The sequence below is a fragment of the Varroa destructor genome, unplaced genomic scaffold (genome assembly GCF_002443255.2).
Source record: "Varroa destructor unplaced genomic scaffold, Vdes_3.0 BEIS01000004.1, whole genome shotgun sequence".
In the NCBI taxonomy this organism is placed as follows: Eukaryota; Metazoa; Arthropoda; class Arachnida; order Mesostigmata; family Varroidae; genus Varroa; species Varroa destructor.
The window spans coordinates 45765989-45789786 of record NW_019211457.1 but is presented as its reverse complement, the minus strand read 5'-3'; the positions used below and the strand labels follow the sequence as shown (position 1 = coordinate 45789786).

General features: G+C 39.7%; 2 protein-coding genes across 14 annotated transcripts; one reads left to right on the top strand and one right to left on the bottom strand.

The window, feature by feature from the left end:
* Positions 1–61: 61 nt before the first annotated feature.
* On the bottom strand, positions 62–14553 carry LOC147756273 (uncharacterized). Of its 5 annotated transcripts, none has more exons than XR_015327155.1 (4): positions 14281–14409; positions 12795–13920; positions 9476–9529; positions 62–220 (listed from the first exon to the last, which is right to left on the bottom strand). XR_015327155.1 is itself a non-coding variant. In XM_086988164.1 (4 exons), the coding sequence occupies exons 2-4, from the start codon at positions 13855–13857 to the stop codon at positions 7736–7738; spliced, it is 165 nt and encodes a 54-aa protein (XP_086844290.1). In that variant the 5' UTR covers positions 13858–13920; positions 14281–14409; the 3' UTR covers positions 5199–7735. The 5 variants fall into 5 exon arrangements, 2 of the variants coding, with proteins under 2 accessions (XP_086844290.1, XP_086844289.1); XR_015327158.1 differs by having other exon boundaries at positions 13821–13920; XR_015327157.1 differs by lacking the exons at positions 62–220; positions 14281–14409 and adding exons at positions 5199–7809; positions 14417–14553.
* LOC111249663 (cellular tumor antigen p53-like) lies at positions 11498–22320 on the top strand. Of its 9 annotated transcripts, none has more exons than XM_086988155.1 (5): positions 14810–15197; positions 15913–16011; positions 17873–18093; positions 18439–18697; positions 20019–22320. In XM_086988155.1, the coding sequence occupies exons 1-5, from the start codon at positions 15065–15067 to the stop codon at positions 20969–20971; spliced, it is 1665 nt and encodes a 554-aa protein (XP_086844281.1). In that variant the 5' UTR covers positions 14810–15064; the 3' UTR covers positions 20972–22320. The 9 variants fall into 9 exon arrangements, with proteins under 9 accessions (XP_022659562.1, XP_022659566.1, XP_086844283.1 ...); XM_022803829.2 differs by lacking the exon at positions 14810–15197 and adding an exon at positions 15627–15766; XM_022803827.2 differs by lacking the exons at positions 14810–15197; positions 15913–16011 and adding an exon at positions 11498–12305.
* Positions 22321–23798: the final 1478 nt, after the last annotated feature.

The window sequence follows — 23798 nt, the reverse complement described above, 5'->3', positions numbered from 1 at the left end:
AATATGCGTTCTTTGTCGAATTGGTTGGCTTTGGAAGCCAATTGCTATGAACTCACCATCATTCACTAGCAGAATTTTTGGTATTTATTAATAACGTAACATACATTGCAATTAGTTTTGAAATTAGCATGAATTTTTGTTAATACAGCAACATATATAATTTTATTTTTGTATGCAAATTTCGCTATTAGATATCCTCCCTCGAGGCAGATGTATATACCTGTAAACGATTTACAAAAAAAAATGATTATATTATTTAAGTGTTGAGTTATTTTTAAAACAGTTTTGTTTGTCGTTGAACAACTATTTCATAAAGCATGTGTGTTTCGAACATTATACAAAGAACTCAATAGGATTTCTTAGAATTCGCCAGACCAGGCATAGCGCGGTACGCCTCTTACTTCAAGAAACGCTCTCTTCAAACGTAGCTTTTTTTTTTATAGGGACTGATTAACATGCACGCAGACAAACAGCCGTTGGCAGGTAAACACTTTTATTGCTCGGACAGGTTCTATCCACCCCTATTTTTATTAGGCCCACTATAAATAGATTACCTATGTATATATATATTTTTTTTGCAAACAGGTTGAGTGTTAACGCATAATACAAATAAGACAAGATTAAACTCCTATGGTATTCGCTAGGTACTGTAGGACTCTCACGCACAAAACCCTGAGTACCCGTATTGCTGAGCCTTGGTTCGGGACTACCTAATAATTAGCGGTAAGTGTATAATATTTCGCCTAAATGGTATAATGTCGAAAGCTCAAGGTCATTAAAATGCATAAGTCGATACAAGTGAAGCATACGTTTTCAGTTAGCGACATTTAGCAGACATGCAAGCGGAAATTACTGTAAGGAAAACAAAGATTAAAACAAGTTGGTCATTAGCTAACGACTCAGGGATGCATTTAATAGCCGTACATCCCGACTCGGTTTAGGAGTTTTTTTGTAGTAACCAACGTATAACATCTTAGTGAGTTCGAATAAAGGAGCTGTTACCTATGGCATCAATTACGGTTTCAACTTTACTCGGAACTAAATATATACGGAGAATGTAATTAAGTTGCTGGTTAGCCCAAACAATAAGCGCATTTATAATAGTAAAATGTTATACGTTTGTTAAACAGAACTCTCTAGAATAAAATATATCTGGACGCATTGCCTTCCACGCTGGCTTTTACTAATAATGGTGAAAAACTTATTGAAAGACTTTTGCGTTTGTTGTAGCAAATTGCGAAAATTGTACTGTTTTCTAACGCTATGGCGACTCCGCAGCTCGGGTTGAACAGTGTGCTCACTAGTTACGTAGATTCAACGTATAACATAAAACGAAGGAAACACTCAACAACACCATTTGTTATATACTGAACTATATTCTTACTCTAGCTAAACTGATGCCGAAACGAATCTGAAATAGAAAATTTCAAGGCTGATGCAAGAGCAAAAGTTTTCGAGTGCTGAACCGCAACTATTACCACTGCATAAGTCTGCATGCCTCAAGGCCCCCATTGTTTCACAGCTTCCACTCAATTTCGATGAAACTTTGCCAGCTCCGCACCAACTGTACCACGATTGTATTCTTTTACGCAATACAGACTTTACATTTCTATACTAACCAGCAATAATACCAAATATTCGATAGCCAATAACTCGTTGCAATAAGCAGTAACACAGACATGTATATTGCAACTCTAGAAGTCTATATGTTTGCTGGCTTTTCGTTGGCTTTGCCTAACAAACATAGGATTCTGTATATACATATATATATATATATGTACCGCGCCTTTTAGATATCGCGGCAGTCGACTTCTATCGTTTCAGCTAAATTAAAGTATTACCAAGAGGCGTGTTCTGTGACCAGAAATAGGTTAAAAAGGACCTAAATAAATGAAATAACCAGCTATCTACCGAACAACTGACTTATGGTGATCTTCCTTGTAGACAGTATAATAATAAGAACCACCGCATTTCCGTTTTAAGTTTTGCTTTTTAGAGATAAATAGGGAAATAATATCGCTTGCTGGTGAAGTCATATCCCGCTCCGTGTTTGTATCTTGTTGTATCATCGGGGTAAACTTATTCATTTGCAAAATTCGTCCGTTTTTGCAGAAACAGGACATTAGTGTTTCAAGAAACGACTTTGCCGTGCTTCAACGAAATTCGCAAAATACTACACCTAAAGAGTTGGGAGAAAAAAAGTGACCTCAGGCAGCCGTAAACTGGCTGTACTTATATAGCGGTGTAGTTTTTAACATGGTTTACAAAATTATAAACTAATATAAATATATCTATCATGGCTGGTTACATTTAGCCGAACCCTACGCTGTTGTTGAATGTTGAGTTTCTTCCTTCCAACCTGGAGCTATTAAAACAGATTTCAGACTTGAGTACAAGGATGCTGTTGTCCACAATTGATTGAAAGATTAAGATTCGGAACGGATCTGAATCGTCAACTCAGCCCTATGATTTTAAACAAAAAGCACTTCAAGTATCTTTTGTTTCAGATTAAAAATGTATTGTTCCTGATAAGCCACTGTTTTGTTAATGAGTACTTAATTTGTCAAACGACCAAAGTAGTCATCACATTCATAGTAAGCACGGTTGCCTATTGAATCTATTCGCATTTATCAATGAATATGATTCATGGTTGTACAATTAACGATTATATAATACAGGACTAATGTGCCGTATTGTACATTACGTAATCGATTTGAAAATCTTATGTATAACAACATTCGCAATAATAAATGGGGCAATAATAGCTTTGGATGAATTATGTATATAATATAAAACCCGTGCGAACAAAGAAAGTTACTCATATAACTTAACTACTTACATTTCCTGTAAAGTCCCTTGTTGGCGAGGATTGAATCAGCGACCCTCGTGTACATATATGAGATCTTCTAAAGCCTCAAACTCATTCTACTTATATAAGCACAAAGTTGATATTCAGTCTTAAATTGCGACCACACGACCGTGGCATATATTTAGCAGTGAACTATATGGTGCCCGTGAACAAAATTTTTCTGACCTCTTAAACTAGAAACAGTGAAAATGCGAGGCTCATAACTGGAAACGCAACATACTGAGTTCAGATTTGTTAGTCTTTGTGATTATTGGAACCTTTTAAGGACTTCGCTTATGTCCCGTGACACATTTAGTCAATCCGAAGTAGATCCACAAAGTACATTAGAGCTTCCTGAATTGATTGACATGATCGTATATGTTTTCTAAAAAATACTTATTTTTGGTATTTTGATAGGAAATATGTGTTCTTTGTTATTAACGGAAATCTTCAATCTCTGTTTCGGAGACGTATCCTAAAGAAATCAGGCGGCGATTGATAGCTTGGTAATACCACCGTCAATATTAAGAAAATTCCGATATATTTTTATTTCTGTCATTTTAAATAGGTGAGAAGCGCAGGCCTTATGGAACAACAAGAAACACATAGTCAATTGTGTTAAAGAAAATTATGCAGTAAATAAACTGAAAAACCTTTGTTTCAAACATTACCACTATTGTCCTTGAATATGACTCTGCGAGCGTTTCCTGTTTCGTATTGGAAAAAACCATGCACCAAGCAAAAAGTGTCGCCGGGTAAACTTCTGCGCTACAATTCTCGCCATCTCAGTATTTGACTTTAATAAATAAACTATATAATCTATCCGCGCTAGCGTATCTCCAGCTTCATACGAGTGTACTGTTAGTATTTCGTGTTTTATGTCTAGATGTATGTCTTTTATGTACTCAGAGAGAAGCAGTAATTCAGACATATAGAAAGTTTTAAATAAATACTCTTACGCCTTAAATATGTTTAGGCGCAAAGATTGCGCCTTTCATTTAGAGGGGCAAGTAAGCCATAGGTTTGTTATTGCCAACCTGAACAAAGCAACCTAAAAAGATTTCTCAAGTAGAACTTGATCTGACTGAATTTAGCCCTTTGGAATTATCTGTAAGGGACTGCTCCACATATTTTTTCGATACATCGAGCTATAAGCTTTTTCGGATGTGCCTACCTTAGTGCAACATTGGTGCTATAGCTTGAAAGCATCTCCTGTAACCTAGAAAAGCGAACCTTCTACTGGCTAGAAAAGATTTTGGCTTTCTTTGAAATATCGACTGCTTCACTCACGATTTCCCCACATCTCGATCGATTGCAAGTAAAAATAGCAGATATAAACCCAGGACACTTCTGCAGCTGTCGAGATATTAGTAAGGGTACTAGTGCAGATTCTTTGGCTCCAAGTTTGGTTGACTACATGAGGGTGACAAACTAGTACACACATTTCAGCTTCCAGCAGCACGGGTAGCATCATCTTTGCGATCAGTCGTTGGGTGCGTTAATTAATAATGACGTTTGGCAGTGAGAAGGCGTTCGCCTCTTTGCAGGTCTTGAATTTTTGTACCTGCACGTTAGCTGAAGGTCGTGTAAGCAAATGATATATATACATATATTCCAATTAACTCTCATAATTGATCAATCAGGTGTCTGTAGGAATAGTACATACACCGTTACCTAGCTAGTTAACTTTGTTAACTTTTCTAAACCTATTGGCAGCGATATCCCCACTAAAACCAATCGTCGCTGCTCCCGAAAGTTTCAGTTGAAATGAATTACAGATAAAAGAAGGATTGTCGATACTCCGATTGTAAGCGGATATTGAGAACTCTAATCACCCGAAGAATCACTGAGCTCTAGCTCGAGGGCGAATCATAATTATAGGTTCAGAGTCCTACCCACCTCGCCGCAGTGTCAGTCCAAGTGTTTCTAATCAATTGAAGTAAAGAAAATGAAAAAATATACCTGATATAGGTACGAGATTTGGGCTCTAGATCCCAACTCAAGTACCCTTAACCCGACCTACTTCGAGGCGACATAAAACATTTGCTTGGTCCGTGTAAGCACTAAACCCTGTAAAAAAATCGGTTAGCAAAACAGAACTATATGTGCCTAGGTACAAACAGTTAACAAAGCTCCTTTAAAGTTACATGACTTCTTAATTATTAAATTAGATAGTGTACGTGAAATAGGTGGTAAAAATAGTTGTATGTATGCCTAGAAGAAAGTGCGGCAGTACCACCCGATAATAATAAGTGCCAATGGCCGCCTTTATGAGAACGAGCAAAATCGGTTCTCATTCATTCGAAAAAAGCGCTATTTGAACTAAAAATTAAAAAAGATCTTATTTTATCCTTTATTTGTTTTATTATAGGTCTTATCGCGTAATAAATTTTTCAAATTATAACAGCTGTAATCACATCTATAGGTTAACAGTTCTACGTAGCGATGGTAGGAACAAGCGTTCCACGTATAGTGAATTTAGTTACAATAATCGTGCTTTAGAGGTTCTATTAAAAACAGCGGTCATGATACGCAACCAGAGAAATGCCCGAAATTAGTTTTGTCTATAGAGCAGGTGTCACTGAGCTCTAAGCGGCAAACGACCCTTGAAATGTTTGTCAATTAACAGATGAGTATCTCTGATGAGTATTTAATTTGGAATAAATATTATAGCGGACTAATTATTGATGTAGCAATAAACGTATAGTATTCTATATCTATTTCTCATCTCTAAGCAATACATAAAGAGTTTTGGCAGATCGATAAATCGTTTAGCCCCTGACTGGCGGCCTGTTCCTATATGATATGGGCTGCATATGCTGTAAAGATATACAAAAAAGCTGATCATTGAGCGCATGGGCACAGTAGCAGATTTGCGCCGATGATATCTATGGCGGAGTAGTCCGCTCAGTTTTCAAATATAGAATACTTACGTATAGACAATTTTTATCTCTTATTGCTGTTATCTACTGTTTATTTTTCTTTTTTAGTCTGACAATAAGCTATCGAATGTTGACGCTTTTTATAAATTAAAGGTGTTCGATAGTGTCAGCTGTTGTAAGTCGGAGCTCTTAATTGAATTAATTAGTTCGTCGCAACCAATCTTGAAGTCAGCACCCTCTTGTTCGATATATGCAGGTGCGGAAAAATGCCGGGGATGTTGCTGATATTGAATTTATTGTAATTTTTGCTCCTGCTGTTATTGTTGCCTTTGTGACTACGTACACGAGGATGGGGTTCAGCATGCTGAGTTGGGCTCCCGTTTGCTACCTTTCGTCACACACTATCATTTTACTTTGTCCTTTCATACATCTATCATTGCGTTACACCCAAAGTAGGAAGACTCTGCTCCTAAACGGAGACCGTACAAGGCTATAGTTGGGTTTGTCAATAGCGTCGTTTTACACCTACTTTCTTTCGTTGAGTATCATCCTCATCATCAAAATATTTATGAATACATACTGCATACGGACATATATGTTCCCAAGAGAATCGTTTTGCTGTCTTCGTCATTTTGTTTCGGCGCTTTGTCAGATTAAACAGATTAAGAGAGCAGCTCTTTTGTCTGGAAACAGCATAACAATGTTTAAATACTCTAAAGGAATTAAAGCTTCAGGTCGACATTTATCACTTGGGCACAGCATCGCGTCGTATAATTATAATAACTCTGGAACCCAAGGACCTCTTTGAAAGTAAGGTCACAAAAATATACTTGACTTCACAAATGCTTTACTTAAGTTGGACAAAAGGATTCCACTAGCTCGTGCTGGATCCGCAGTGATTTCTGGTTTTCGATAATATTAGGATAAATCCAAATAGTTACTAATGGGCGGTTTTAACGGAAGAGGAAAGAAGAGAAAGAATACAGCCAATCCATGGCGAGATATGGTCAAGTCCACAACTTGTGTGCAACTCAATTATATGCTACGCTCAACTTAAGTAGCGGAAGTTGTACTGGCACAAAAAACGGTAGTAACCGTGAAAGGTGTTCTCGAAAACCTTCAACTGCCGAGACATTCCGGCTAATATGGTCATGAGTGTTTGTTTACTTTTTTGTCGAGTACAGTACTTAACGCTTCCAGCTACATTTTGAGGTGGCCTAATTGTCCTTCGAGTGCCCTAGCCAACAAAAAGGATGTCACCGCTTACCCATAATCCAGTGGGTCAACATATCACCCTGTGTCGGACAAATGGTTTGGAGCTCATTGGCTGATATCAACTGACGTCTCCACTACGAAAGTTGCAACCAGAGTTCAATACGACCTGTTTATTAATATATAAATCGATCGTTTTCATATTTTTAAAACTAATTACCCGCAGTTGAAGGTATCGCGAAAAATTATATCGAGATTGAGTGTATCCACCATCAAGAGTTCATTCAAGGCGACTTAAACCTCGAAACGTACGGTGATTCATTAATAAGGAATTCATTAATAATTAAGGAAATACTAAAAGTTGAGCGTCTGCTAATTAGGTCATAAATTCTTTAAAGTTGTCCGCGTAGCACGGTAAACGTCGGTACAAGTTTGTGACGGATTTTTTAAAGCCAGTCACATGCCGATCCAGCTAAACCAATTGTGGATTATGCCGTTCATGTGGAATGAACAAAGTGTATTGCCAAAACCGATTTAAAAAGCAATCCCAAATTTTGTGATTAGGTACGTAACCAGTTTTCACATCCAATACGAAGGTCAATGAAGTTAAGAGATTAGGTCCACTTAAGAAAAGCTTCGACTTTTACGAGCTACAACTGCCTACGATGTGATACACTGTAAAGACACGCGTCTTTTTTTCGAATTACTATGTACGGTTAAGATCCTAAATATAATTTCGAGCTTGGTACTTCCTAGCAATTGAAATTACTGGAGCACCTCGAACAGCCTTTTGTCAGCGTGATACTTGTTTTACGAAGCGCTGTTTTCGCGCTATACAGCTGAAGTATTTCTTGCAAAAGGGGCCACCTGTGGGTACAGAGTGGCAAATTAGGAACAACTGACGCTTCATACGATCTGAGATACATAAAGAGATCTTGCTTTATAAAAATATACAGGATTAAGTGACACCACCGTAAGGCTGGCTTCATCATCTCATGTCAATTCGTTTTCCCATATTCTAACCATTGGTAGCAAATAAGTGAAATAACGAATTTACTTCAACAATCAATTTGATGCGGAATGACAACATTAACAATTTAGTACCTTGTTAGAGGATACGTGTTAAAGTATATCGATGCGCTTGACTTCCGTTGAAAGAATGGTTCAACTGTTTTGTGGGCTGTTTTTCTAATAAAAAAAAGCATCACCATGTTACTTCGTGATGATCGACTTTAGAGAGATTTTAAGAAATCCATTGCTTTTCTTTCTATGTCGCAGTTGGCAAAATTCCCATATATGATGCTCTACACATTCCTAATCTCCTCAACAATTTTCTTTTAATAGTATGTTTTCTAAAGCTGTTAAAAGCAAGCACATGAATGTACTACGAGTTCCCTTAGCTAATTTTTAGTTGACATCCCTACAGCAAAGTTTAGAGAGCCTTGTTTTCGATATCTAACATTTATGCAGCGTAAATTTATTTGACGCAAAGCGAGACACGACATTCAAATATTATACATCCATGTACATGACTGTAATTATCTTGTATGGGATGAAGAGCACAAAACGATCTCAACGTAACAATAATAGAGTACTGATTAGCTCCTCGTAAGCGGTTTTGGCTACACGTATTATACAATTGATGTTGTTTGAAGCATGCATGCACGTGATGTGAAATTTGGGGTTTTCAGTTCCAAAATAAAACGTTCTTTTTTCTAGTATGCGGACGTTATAACTAAATTTTGTCAACTAAAACCATGTTCTACTGCGAAATTACTGATGTGGATTCAAAAAATACTATATTTTAGGTAGCTTGCAGTTTATCCATCTGGTAACTTGTCGTACCCGCTGCTTCTGTGTACGCTCAGTTATGCTTATTCCAGATGTTTGGTATTTGCGCGGCTATCGTAAGTGTGGTAGCGTTGTTTAACTGCGAATGCTTGTGTAGCCCTGTTGCACCGAAATTCAGCATTCGTGCCTTTGAAAAGGGCTATTACGCGTCCCTGCAGTAATAAGCATATTGCTTAAGGCATGTTCTCGTTTAAGACGTGTACAGTTTAAAGATAACTTAGAAATGTTTGCCACTTTGCTTGCATCTCCCAACATTAACTCAAAAACATTAGCTCCAAAAGCCGGAACATACTATTACGGTCTTCGATATGCTTGCTTGGAAGCCGTCGCCGCTTTCTATTGATTCGTTTGCGACATCAGCTACCTTTCAGTGCATGGCTTCTAACATACATATAACGACCTTAAAGCCATAGCCTTAGAGGGACAGTATGGTTTCGGTCGTGCAATATCACGATTGTCTCCTCATTAAGGGCATGGCGATGTTAATGTAATACGTCGCAATGTGACGCTTTCTAAATGTCTTATGCAGATTCAGCAAATTGATGCGAAAAACTCTATCACATACGGCGTTTTTCACTACATCAAAAAATAGATTGTATCTATTACATGACTATCATTGTTTTCTATCTGTCGCAAAAGCTCAATGAAAGCCTTTGAACCATCAGTTCAAAAGCTTGTTTACCGTATACTGTGACGCCGTTCGGTCTCATATGAATACACGAGTGTTGCGACGTGCCTAAAAAACAAGCCCAGACAAAAACGTATTTTAGTTCAACACGCTCTCCGGAGTATTGGATGTCGATTTTCAATAGAAATTAATTCGCTGATCTAATTTGTGATATCTGAGTTCTCAAACAGGCTCTATGATCGGGAATAGTTATTTATAAAAAAAAAAAAAAAAAAATTAAAGAATAGTGACCAATTTTGGTCGAACTGGTCGTCATTTTTTAAGCAACAAACGATTGACACTTCAGGGCATCCAAAGGTTTTTCAAGGAGCAAAAGGTCCCAAGTTTGTCAAGCAGAAAGGCGACGAAACCCAAACTATAAAGCATCGCTTGCCGGTGCCACAATAGTACACGCTCCAGAAGATCGCTGTTTCAAGCACTTCGATAGAACTGACAGATTTCACTGGACTCGCAACAACGAAAAGCTCCCGCTAAACATTCGACGCGATTGCGTGAAGTATCAGGCGGACACGTTAGCCTTATTCCGTTATGCAGTATTTCAAGCATATATATGCCGTAAGTAGTCTCATGTCTCTTACGTGCCCGATCATGTATACAACATCAGCCTTTCGGCCCATGTATGCGCTCATTGTGTATTCGATGCATTCCTATACGTCATTTTTCTTGAGTGTAGCTGATTGCCGAGCGCCGTATTGTTACAGTTAACCTGTACCTGTAAGGTTGAGGTCTGCTTGCAACCCCAGCAGGCCTGTAAACTCATGATATAGGGGTGGTCTTTATCTTAAGAGAACGAGCCCGGGCAGGTCTTAGGTACTGCGAAAAAATTCCATGAACTCTCTGCTAAGAAGTAAAGGCTTCTGGATGACAACTGCACAGTAGACCCATATGAGTGTAACGTACCAACAAAACAGAGCGTGATTTGATGTTAACAGGATACTGTGTACATATTTTGTTAATTTGAGTATGAAGATTGGCGAATGTAGCTCATCGATTTGTGATAAATAGTCATGTATAATATAGATAATAAGCGAATGCTGTCTAATAAAAGCCTTTTAAATTATCATGCTGGTCTAAGCGGAGCTCAATTACGATGACCTCGGTAGAGGGTTTAATAGAGGCTCGAAATCTTTTTCTAGGTCGAATGTTGGCCTAGAATGCCTCACAGCTCCCGGCTCTAATTTTTTGACAGGAGTACGCGTAAGAAATGATTAACGTTGAATCTACCGGCTGTTATGCCCGAAAACGCTCAAACTGATTATCTATGACAGATTCAGTGCTTAAATCAAATGGAATAGTGATATGGATCAAGAGTTTCTTTCACAATCCAAATACAAATCTGACAGTTCACGTAAAAATGAACCGTAAAGTAGGTTTCCGGTAAAGCTCTATTAAATGGCCTAATCGTCTTTGACAAAGTTTGTTTCGTCACATGAAAACTAATTGAATTAATGAATTAGTTTCTATCATTAAGAAAAATTATCAGGAATGAATCTGTGATCCTCTTCAAGATAATCGTACGTTGTCAATCAATATTACTACTAGAGGTCGAGTGACACATAGCAGCGGAGGATATTTAAGAGTCGATTGAACTCGACACTTCATACGTAGTTTTCATAGCGAGGTCTATGAATACTCCTATTAATTCAAATCGGTCGAGTTTACTATGAATGACGTATTTTCCATTAGAAAAGTTTATCGCCATATGCATTCTACAGAGAGGCGAGTTGGTCTTTCGACGGCTCAGCCATCACCGGCACAGACGTCTACGTATTTCTAATAGCTTAGTGTAAAGGGCAAAACAACGTTGTCGGTATAGGCCATACGTACTCTAACGGTATCCCGTTAACAAATGCGTGTCTACGCTAACCAAATGCAGTTCTGCCCCTCCGATCCCAGTTTACGCTTTCAGCCATGTAGATACGACGCATGCGCGCTGGCCGCGTCTACTGGATAACACCGGCGCTGGCTACGTTTCCCTTTAATTCTTATCCATTTGCTCACATCGTTTCAAGCCTTACGAGAGCGGGGGCTAGGAGCAACAAGAAGACTAGTCGTAAGACTAGCAACAACAATAACGCCAAAGACAACATGAACAGAAATGGCAGTAACACCAGCAGTACATCGGCTGTTCGCCGTCTGTATACCCGATCCATTGGCGGCTGTTGCCCTTTCCACAACGGAGCTGCTCTTTCCGCTGGGTCAGCGCCAGCAGCGAACCCCCAGGGCGGGCAAATTGAGTCGCCAGCAGTAGCCTCTAATAGAAGACGTTTGTTCATCTGTATGCTCACACGGCTGCTGTACGGTGCCCTTGTAGGCGAAGAACCTTCTGCCCGAACAACCCCACTTCATGTCCGAACCTGCCCCAGATGAAACCTTGAAAACGCGCTGAAGACGTTGTTATTGCTGCGGATGTTGTTGCCGCCGTGGTTGTTGATGAATGAAAATTTGATTGTATTGAGCTTGTTCTTATTGCTGGTCAATACTTTTGATACGTGTGCCTTGTTTTGCAGTTGACAACATTTGCTGAGGTGATCGTTAGCCAAACAGACCAACTCGTCACACTGAATAAGGTAATTGAAAAGAAGATTCAGCAGTTGACTAATGCTGCGGTTAACATTACTGTGAGTTGTTAGTGGTGAATCGAGCTGGAACTGTTCGATCGAGTCTAATTCGAGTGACTGAAGTGAGTGTGTGTGCGTCTGACCTATACATCGTCAGCGGTGATAAAAGACTTCGACGGGTCCTTAGTCCTGTTCCATGGAACGTAGCGCGAACAATGGAACATACTCTGATTGGAATCAAATCGAGTTGCCCTATTTAAGGGGTAAGTAGTGAAAAAAGTATCTATATATGCCTCGATTGATTCAACCGTTATCACAAACAAAGACTGCATACTAATCAACTGCGCCAAGTTAGGGTGTTTCAAATGTTAGCCGTCAAACCGCGCGAACCCGGTATATTCCGAGGTTAGATATAAGTTGTTGTATATATCGCCCAACCCTACCTTTTATATATCATCAATAACAACAACTTTCTTTATTTTCACTACTAGACGTGCATTCTACTTATTGTATATACATAACGTTACTAAAAGAGCTTGTTCGGTTTCCCTTTTTGCCATATTCACCCTGTTTCTATGACCGCAGATACTACATCGTAGCCATTCTAACAGGATCGTTTGTAATCCATTTGACACTATACATTTGATAAGGACTACGTGATTTTTCCGTGTAAAAATCTTTTCCATTCAACTATTCCTCTCTGTCAGTTTAAATGAACTCCGAATCTGCTATTCAAATGCAACTATACTGGCCTGTGCGTGGCCTTCGAAGTTTCCCAACGTTGACAGCAAACAGGAGGCAGAAGTGAATGCTTTGTTCACGCCGGTAGTTGGTGCAGGAACAGCAGGCAGCGATAGCGCTTGGCGCAGCCGTTTGAAACCACCTATCCGCCAAACCTGCCCGGACGAACGCCGTCGTAACCCCGCCAGTTGTTGATGAGGGTCGATCGTCTCCATGACATCTCCGTGCTGTCGCCACCATAGGGAACGGACAAGCGGGCACATGACTATACTGAGCAATGTTATCTATCCATATGAAAAAGGCGGAGTCTTCCAAGTTTCTCGTCGAGCGTCAGAGCGGCAAAAGAGGAGAGAAAACTTTGCTTATCTTCGCTTGCTGCCAGCCTGTCGCTGGTGCCCATGCAACAGCTAAGGGCCACCCATTCGCTGGTAGGCAGATTTCCATCATCAGGCCCCAATAGAGCGCAGCGGAATCAATGAACTGAGCCGATATGGTAGCACAGTTGCCCAGATTTCGATGCTGGTAAGTGTAGGGTAGGCGCGTTTGACGTTTTGCTGTTCTGATGTTTTAACTGAGCCAGGACGACAAGGGTGTGCGAGGACTGGGCGCCATCCAACTTCGTGAAGTATATAACCGTATATATAAGAAACAAGTAATGTATATGCATTGACGTGGGTGACTTCGCCGTACCGTAGAGTCAGTAATTTATCATTATAATAATGTCTCAGGGATGCACCCGTGCTTGACTCGTAAATTGTTCAAATATTTTTTTGGGTGCCACAGAGTGTAAATGGACAGGCGCTCGAGATTAGCTTGGTTAATCGATAGTCGTCGCCAAGTGTATTGCTTTGGCTATGCGTAGTCGGTTGAGGAGAACTCATTTGCTCCTGATCATTTCTTTGTGAAATTTGTATTGGTTAACGTTTCGTTAAACTCGGATACGTACCGTGGCGTAAATGTATCATAAATAGCAAGTATAGTACCGTATGGAGACGATTTCCTTCGAAAAAAAAATTCAGAACATTTTGGCAATGTACCGCTACTGCTTTGAGGGTGGCGCAAAGGTGCAGACATAGCCCACGTGGAGTGTTGTGACAAAAACACGTTCAGATGCGGCTCTTCAAGCTCTCTTCAGGCCTACTGAAAAGAATTAGGATTAAGTGCGCTGCAGTTGAATCGAGAAAACGATCTTACGAAATAGTTCATTGCGATCTGTCGTAGAGATTTTATCACACCGACTATATGGGCCTATATAATTATGAGTATGTGTCCTTAGCAATGTTATTTTTTTGAAAATATTCTAAGCTTCTTCGGTTAAATTATTTTGTCTATACTAGGTAAAAAAAGTAGTAATAAAGAGGTTTAGGCCAATATTTCAAAAAGACATTTTCTCGTTAGCAGCCACACACCGAAGTAACACGAGCACATCCATTTTGGTATCTTATGAGATTCTATCATAATTTCGCATTTATTACTGTGATTTTTCATGTTACTCACAAGTAATTTTATCTTTCCTAAGACTTTTCAATTGCACAGATAGTTGAGATAACTTCTTTACAGTGACTGGAGTGGATTTTTAGCTTCGTACTCACGATGCCTAGCTACGCCTCTTAGCACCTCCCAGCCTACGCACCTAAATATGATTGTTGAATTCACTAAAGTTAAATCGGTGTTGTTAAAGGCAGCGGTTGTTTAGTAGCTTTTGAATATGCATTAGTTTTACTGAAGGAAAAGCTGCACGATTGCAAAATTATATCAGGCGGCGCATGCCGAACACTACAGGCTGTACGTTTACACCGAAGTTACAAGATTCAATAACTGAAACCCTTAAGATTAGCAGCGAACTTAAGCAGTGCAATTTTCTGGTACTACGCAAGAATGATCGTAGTGAAGTTTTGTTTTGAGGGCGTAATCTCTTTTGGAGCGTCGAAAAAGCCGCTAATTTAGCTTGATAGTCAATAGTGAATAACTCGCCACACATATGATCCTAAGTGAAGTAAGTACAATGGTCAATAAACATCTAGTGTCCGCGTTACAACGCACTTAACTAATCATACAAACAGCAAATGCATAGCTACAATGGTGTTTGTGCTAATTTTATCTTCTACATACGGCCGAAATCATCAACATATACGCATCTCGTAAACAATACCTTACCAAAACCTACTTTAATCAGTGCCTCATCGCGGCAAACGAGTGGCAGTGAAAGTGGCTTTCCAAACTCGAACGACCTTGTAGAGCGCACGCGTGTTGCCTGCATTCCTCGATTATTCGTGATTTAATGGTGCTGACTCATCCCGTTGTGGGGTCTACCCGTAGACGCCATAATGGGGTTTGCAACAGTGGTTGCGGCAGCCGAGATGATTGGCTCTTGACGCGATGGTTTAATTCTGGTCTTCGATCATGGATGGAAGGTGCGCGTCTTATCTTCATAAACTCTAGCCGCCAAGTAGACGGCGGCGACGTTTATCTACGTAGAAAAAGCAAGTATCTCTCTCACAGGGCAGTGAAACGAATGCGTCGAGGCTCATGCTCGGGCACGCGCACCGATACCGCTCGACAACGATGCAAAGGCGTTATTTCTGGCTCGGATTGGTTTAGAAGTGGCCGCAGGTCGAGAACGTCCTTAGAGGTTACGCACTTGATAATAGAGGATACTTAGTGAAAAGAATACAACCAAGCAACACGACTATTTACGCATTAATAATATCCTTTCCAGATTTTTTCATCCTACATTTCCTAGTAGACAAAAACATGTATACGATATAAGGCAACGCGTGTTACGGCTTGGTGATGAGCTGCGATAGAGCAAATTTTATATTCCCTAAATTTCCACTTACGCAGTAAGTAAGCCACTTACGCCATACTCGTCACAAGGGCTGTGCAAGATCATCCCGTAACGCCTGATGAAAGGGCGCCCATTGAAGTCAAAGAGCTCCAGCGCTGTCGGGCTTTGGCCGTCTGGATCACGGAAGATATTGTAGTTAGTATTGCATATGAAGCCTCTGATAAAGGTGCATTCGTAGACCAGACTGTCTGACCATTCACATTTAAACGGGCTATTTAGTTACAGAATAATTTAAAATGGTCGACTTGATGACTGCTTGCTGTTGGTGTCGCTTGTCGCAGGAGATCGCGCGTCAACCCAGTTTGCATTGGAATTCGTGGAAAATGTGCCCAAGCAGGCTACAGCAAGATTGATAACGTTACTACTCAAAATAAATAACGGTATAACAAACTACGGCATCAAAATAACACTGTTTGGAAGAAACGTCACTAGAGCTGGTATTATTCGGGTAAAGTAGTTATGAACTCGGATATTGGGATCACTCGTTTCAGCCATCGATGTAAATTGTCTATAGGACGAGCGATTAGTTTATGCCAAAAAAAAACTTTTTGTTATTATTATGATGATGAATGCGGATGGCTCTATTTGTGGAAAGGGTTACAAGAGGGCCCGCTGAGAAAATATGTAAAAACTATACCACCTCCTCGGCTCTTGATCGGTTTCGATCTCACCAAAATTATCGCGACAATGATCCAAACGAAGTACGAAAAAGGAAATTGCATACAAATTGGACCATCTGAACAGACACTTCTAGAAAGTTCAGTGCGTCAAATAGGATTCGTATAATGAAAATGTTGTTACGGTTCATCAGTGGTCGAATTCTTCTGAGCTCGTCTACTTCTTACTTAACATTTGGTCCTTCCGTTCGAAAACACCTCGTGGCTTGCCATCGTGAAGCGCTAACAGTGATGTTGGTTAGTCGCATTGTTGAGTCGGGCAAAAAATTTATATAAAATAGGTACGAAAAAAAAGTTGATCATGAAAACAATATCGTATCTCAAAGCTGTGTGTTTGAACCAGCACTAGGCGAAGTTAGAAGCCCGGGACAAATAATCATGACTTTTACTATTTACTTTTCTGGAATACAAATCTCTATTTCAAACATATCAAGCCGATTTGAATCAAACGTTACATTTTGCCCGTTATTACATCATAACAACTCACATATTCTGTGTAGTGGTTCGCTTCGGTATATAGAACGTATCATTTTTTTAGGGTAAAACGTAGACTTGCTTAAGTGTATATACCCACGTTCGATGGCGCATAGCACTCCCTGTATTGAATGTCGATTCAAGCTGATGAATATGAAATGAATAGTAATAAAATGTATATATATGTGCGTCTACAGACATTGTTCTACGTAAATAAGCGGTTTCTCCAGGCTGTCCAACCCCCATTGTCCTACAAGTTAAGACAGGTGTGATACACTACGAACATTAAAAAAAAAAAAAGCATATTCAGGATATGCAAACTTGCTTACGTTATGCTTGGACATGCGCCTACACGGTGGGAAGTAACAAGAATGGACCCATAATAATGCTAATTGGCTAGATGGTAGCCAAAGCAAGCGGCGTCTTCGAATATATGGAGAGACGTTTTCCGAAAAATGGTAGCACGATGGGTTCGGCATGGTTGGAACGAATGCGCAGTCACTTATACCATGTGACCATGAGCTGTCAAAGCATATATGATCGCAGGAAACGACGAATTATATGAACAGTTTCAATACATCAGCCGCTCCATGTCTAAGCCCTAAAAAAATCGTCTTACCTAATTGCGCAATAGCATTCAAAATGGCTCCATCATGATCGGGTTGCACATCTAGCGACAGGTCCATGGAGTTGTTGAGTGTGGCTCTCCAGTAGGTTGCTTAAGTGGCTAGTGCAAACCGGGAACTGGACAGATTGGCTATGATAAGGCCTGGTCTTCTACCCGATCGTTATGTAGACGCCGACCGAATCTAATACTGATTGATCCTTATCGAGAAATGTCGCTGTCTGTTGTAAAAAGCGACAAGATCGTTGAATGCTGAAATAAGGCGATACGTCAACAATGGATGGACGTTATTCGATTCATTAACGAAACTTAGAAAGCGCCTCAGAGAGCGATGTTATTCATGCCAATGAAAAAGCGGTTTATATAATACATTACTTAACTAATCATGCATCGGGAGGGGAATTAGCATTGCGTCTACGAGCTTCTTATATGGGCCTTTGCATGTTTTTCATGTCTTTTTTTCAGAAAGCGTTGCTCAACAAAACGAAGGACCTTTTATGGACTGTTCGTCCCAGCAATTAGGATTGGTTGAGCTGCCGCCAATAACGACTAACCATGATCTGGGGAATTGTCGAAACGCACGATCCTCTAGGCTCTGTGAAAACGAGCAACTTGCGCCTAGCTTCGATCCGAATTTCGTCAACGGAATTGATCTGGTCGATCGGCCAGGCTTTTTCAGCTTCAAGGTGAACACAAAAGTCAAAGGAAGATAGATTCCTCTGTCGTTTTCCTCTTTGCTTGTCACTTGCGTTAAACGCGCGCTCCTGTCCACGCATAAAAGAAGCTCGATACTAACAATGATTAGTAATGTGCTATTTGTAAAGAATACACTGCGAGTCTAGTATAGGAGGAAATAATAATCACTACCTTGAAAGAATGTTTCAACTCAATGAAAAAGAAAGACAAAATCTACCAAATGATCATATGTGTGAAAGCTAATACATCGAATCTGATTAGATAGCAATTGCATGTAACATAAACTTCCATCGTTTTTCTCTTGGGTTCTACATATGTTTCATTTATCCATAAAGCTACAAGTGGCCAATGCTCCATCCGGGGAGGTAGCTGCAGCCAGGCGAGAATCTAATTACGTCTACGGAGCTGAAGATGGCCGTCTCCATTGCAAAAATGAGGAACTCGTGCCGCTTCAGGTGGTGTTGTCGGGTCAATTACCACCAGGATTGAGAATCTACCTTTACTTCGTCTTTGATGAACAGGCCTACCGCTCAGAAAACGTCGAAACATGTCCTTATCACCGCACAATGGCTCAGAAAAGCAAGCTAAACGATCGTGAGTTCCAATAATCGATTTAATCAAACTGTTCCATTTGATTTCGTCTAAAAACAAATAGTACCGTTCTAGATGGCAAGTATCGCGTTTTTGGCTATTAGGCATTTCCTGACTATATCAACAGTTTCATCCGTTTCTTACAGTAAGTTAACTGACAGCTCTCTACATTCGAAATATACGTCTCTTATATTGTTTTGATGTACATGTTAGGTATAATCTTCGATTTATACAGAGTAAAGAGGTAAGGAGTTTTCTTGGTTTCTGCTCCTGAAGAAGGAGAAAGATATTGGACTTGAAAGATCATCCTCTCATTGTTTTTAAAGAAAACAGATCTGGTCTACGCAAAGGGGCGAGGCCGACAAAAAGTACAACGGGTGATCAGTCGGGCTTATTTGAACATCTCACACATTTGAAAAAAGGACAAGTGGAAGAAGAACAACTCTTAGAAATGCAAATATTGTTAATTAATCAACTGTAAATATTATGTAAACGTTTTCAGTTTCGACATAACGATGCGAAGATTAATAAAAATTGAAACTTCCGTTTGCAGGAATACATTACTTGCAAGCATGAGTAAATTAATGAACGCTGAAAACGTTGCAATTTATACATTGTCTGTTATGTAGGGACACGAAAGAATATAAATTTATTCGCAGTAAGGTTACCCTGTGATTTCATTGTATATGAAAGCGGAAAAGCAGTATTTTCACACACTAAACACCGCTGTTTTTTGCTATTGTTCATGCTATGAGTGCTGTTATTGTTATTGCTAGCTTAGTTATTTGTATGCGGTGTAACTATTAAATATAACTGAATCGGTATAGATGTGTCTATGGATTTAAAGTTATTCTACTCTATAATAATAATTTTCGCTAAGTAACTTACTAGAAGCACGTTCTCATGCACATGCTTACATAAGTTTAGGGCGGTGCGGCAGATCAGTAAGGCTCTGGAAGACTAACTGAATTTTGACGTTTTCAAAGATAAGTTTTCTTGGGGTCTTCTCTTTTCCTAAGGTGATGAGTACTTCGAGATGCCTGAAACATGGCGTTAGCCACGGATGGCTCGCCACACGAGTCTAAGGTAGACACAGAAATAAAAGCTAGGTATTGCTTGCATCCTTCAGCTGTAAAACACTTGAACAAACAATATGTAACAGGTTCGGAAAAACACGGAAGATCAAGTTTCATAGGTTTAAACAACATATAGTCCTTTTATAAATATCGAAACCTTGTATCCTTTTTCAGTTACCTATACATCTAACGAGTGTTACCCTAAAGTGATTATTATCTGTTGTCTCTTTCTTGTTTTGCTGCTCTAGCGGAGTTTCTTATTCGAGCCGGTGATAGCGATAACGCCGAATATCTTAGGATGCCATCTGGGTCGACAAGTGCGGGTGGTGAACGCCACGTGCTTCGTGTGTCACTACCTCCCCAAACAAAGAACGATATTATCCGAGTGAAGTTCAAATGCAGAAATAGTTGTTCAGGCGGCATGAATCGTCGTTCGACCACCCTCGTAGGAGTTCTCTGCTCACCCTGCAATACCGTCCTTGGCGTGAGTTTTATCAGAGTAAAAATCGTCACCTGTCCCGTGCGCGATGCGCGCAAACAGCTTGAAAAAAAGGCCCAAGAACCTACCACCACCGCCAGCAGCGGCAGCAAGGAAGGTAGAGCCGGTACTGGCAAGACGAACCTTCTCCGTGCTCGGAGGACTAAACCGAGTTCCTCTAATCGGATCAGACCGGCTGTTGACTCGAGCCGTAGGGACACCACTGAGAGCGAGGCAGGCAATCCTTCCGATAACGAGGAGTACATTGTGCACGTGCGCGGCAGGAAAAACTACCAAATGCTCCTTATGATGGCCGAAGGACTCGAGCTTCGGCGACAAAAAACCCGCGTGAAGAAACCGAAGGTTGCTGAGGTCACATCCGCAAACGATTGCAATAATAACACGAACGACACAAATCCTACTAGTGTTGCTAATACCAGTATGGATAATGTAAGCACAGATAACGACAATCATAGTGAGACGATGCATGAAATTATGCAGGACAGTGATAACGGCAATGATCACGACGTTGTTAGTAGTAATAATAGTTCTAATGTTCTCGTTATCAATGACAGTAATATTGTTGATTATATAGATGAACATTTCTATGCAAATATGAACAACGACGCCACTCACAACGATAATCGAGTTGGTCTATCTAATTATAATAGTGGCCACCATAACCACGCGTACTGCAATAACTACACTCCACCAAGTCATTAATACAAATGCTCCGCAACTCAGGAGGGGCATTCATGTTTGGAAAGATGTTCGGCGGAATACGTCTTGATTCGTGTGTTTGCCATAAAAAGTGTTCTTAAAAACAGCACAAAATACTAATTGATAAACATTATTATAATTAATTGGGAGCAAAGTGGAAATGATACTTGACGTTAGAGAAGGACGCTTAAGAGTGGTTGAAGAATGTAAAGAAGTGACTTGTTATAGGGCCCTAATTACTTCGCGGTATCCATGATACGATGTGGTCAGGATAGCGGTGAACAGGGTACCGGTGATAGAAATGTTAAGTGAGACAGTTCGTTAGTAGAGAAACGGTGGTCAAATAAATGGGCCCCTCAATCAATAATTGGTACCACGGATTCCCTTCATAGCGTCGCCTATATACACGCGACATGTACGAAGAACAGAGGTAAATATTTCGTCTCGTATTGAACACTCATTTAAAATAAGATTTTCGGTGGCTCCAATAGAATATCTGAGCACAGATTTTCGGTGGTATGATTGATTACGGCCGATGGCAATTAATCTCTTAAATCGTAAACAGGCCACAGACGAATAACACTTCCTGATCTCAGTAAACAGCTGGTTAGCCCTGAACTCTTCATGACTCATCAATTCAAAGCAGCGAAATTATCAAACGGTGCTCTCGCCTTCTCCGCTGTAATACGGGGAAAACTGGTTTCAAATATTTCACTGTATCGGTACTGCGTCGATGGTGCTTTTACACATTTTAAGTGACTTTGAACCATTATGCATTAAAAACATTTGCTGATATCGATAAGGCGTTTATCCATTGGAAAAACGGACTCGTTCGACAGTTTCATAGTGTTCATCGCGTCTAGAACTTTAAGGTTTCAAAGCCCTGTGAACCCTACGGGATAATAAGGAAAGAGAAGCAAAGTATTGCCCCATTACTCGTTGTATAGTCTCCGATTCGCAATTGATCTCGCTTAGAATCTGAACGAACTACGAATTTGGTCGTACAAATCGGTTACACGTCTTTAGACAAAAAGTGCAGATATTATCATGTTGTGTGTTTTAAAATAAACTGGGTCATTTCAAAAAGCAGGCATAAGAGTGAAAGACAAACAAATAAAATGAGAATAATGCTTGCTCACAAATGCATCAAGAAAAACCCGGTTCGCCCATAAGCCAGACTCACTCCGTCCAAGTAAGTGCTACAGAGGGGGCTGGTAGATCTAACCATGTGACGTCGTACTAAATGCGCTATGACGAGAAAATTGGTCACAGACTGATTTTCTATATCGTATTAATATTTAAAAGCTTTTACAATTATTGTATAATAAAGTATTATATACACTGCATATTGATATTTTATGTCTTCATAAAAATCAAACGGAAGAAATGGCTACACCTCAACCAGTAGATAATGGACAGGGTTGTATAGATTACGGAAAAAATGCCGCTAAATTGCTAAACATGATCAAGCCGCATAATAAATCGCAAATAAATACTGACGTGACTTAAAGGAAATTGGACGAAACGCACCATAATGCCTTCGTGGGTAATGTATCTACCTGCTAGTGTTAGGGACGCATAGTGGTATAGGTTCGAATCCGGAGATAGGCGCACTTCGTTCCGTTAGCACAGGCGCTAAGGCTGCATTATACGGGCGGTGATCATCATTACACGGATAGATAAACACGCAATTTGAAGTTTAACTTTGAAGTGACGAAGTTTTTAGGCTAAGTAGGCTAAGTGAATACACGCAGAGTAGCCAACCTGAAGGCTATATACAATGTCTGTCGGTTCTGCATGTTGTTTTTATACTTATTTGTCGTTTTCAACTACACACAACAACACCAACATGTTGATGATAGAAAATATTCTTGCCAATATGAACCAAATACAAATATATATATATATATACATATATATATATATATATATATATTGGGTGTTCGGGATAAATTGGGACATACCTTCGTACCGCAAGAAAGCCGTTTTTTTCCGGAATAAAATCGTTGCATCAGAGAGAAGGCAGGAGGGTCGTGCTCGGAATATGAGCGGATAAGCCATTGTTGAACGCCCTCGCGCCAAATAAGCCTTTATTGAAAGTATAAATCGTTAGTCATTATTAGGTTTCCTTGTGGCTTTCTAAATTGATATGCAAGTGGTTTAAGCCCCGAATTGAAGCCGTGATCGAAGTAAATAGCAGATCAAAGTAAATTAATTCGCTTGTGAGGATTGTCCTTATAGTTGCTTCAAAATATTTCACCCAAATATCTCTCTTTATCTAGGTGAAGCTTATAGACTAGCCAAATCAATTTTGTTTCGACTTGTCCCGAACACTCCGTGTATTTTATTATACACAAAGCATACAAATAAATAAACCTATAATAAATATATTTTGTTATATTCTCACTAGTAGCGCATTCTTTTTGCTGGTGGCATCGGCGGGAATTGGCACGAATAGATACAAAAATCATTACATTTATGGATGTTATGAGAAAGAAACAGCACATATAAAAAATGATTTTCTAATAATTTGCTTTTTTTCAAAGACAAATCAAAATTTAGTATATTGCATAAATTTTTTTTGTGATCCTTCTATTGGTTGTGGATGAATGATCTGTATATTTGTGCAGTTCCTCGTTTATGAAGTCGTTTCAGCCTGACGGGTCGTGCTAATGACGACATATTTCTCACTATTCGATGTCTTACATACGTATATATATATATAAAAGAAATAACGTCGAATAACTGCTGAACAACTTTTTTTTTGCATAACGTCTACTTGATCTTTCAGCTTTTTTGACGGCCTGGGAAAAGGCCGCTTTCCAGTAAA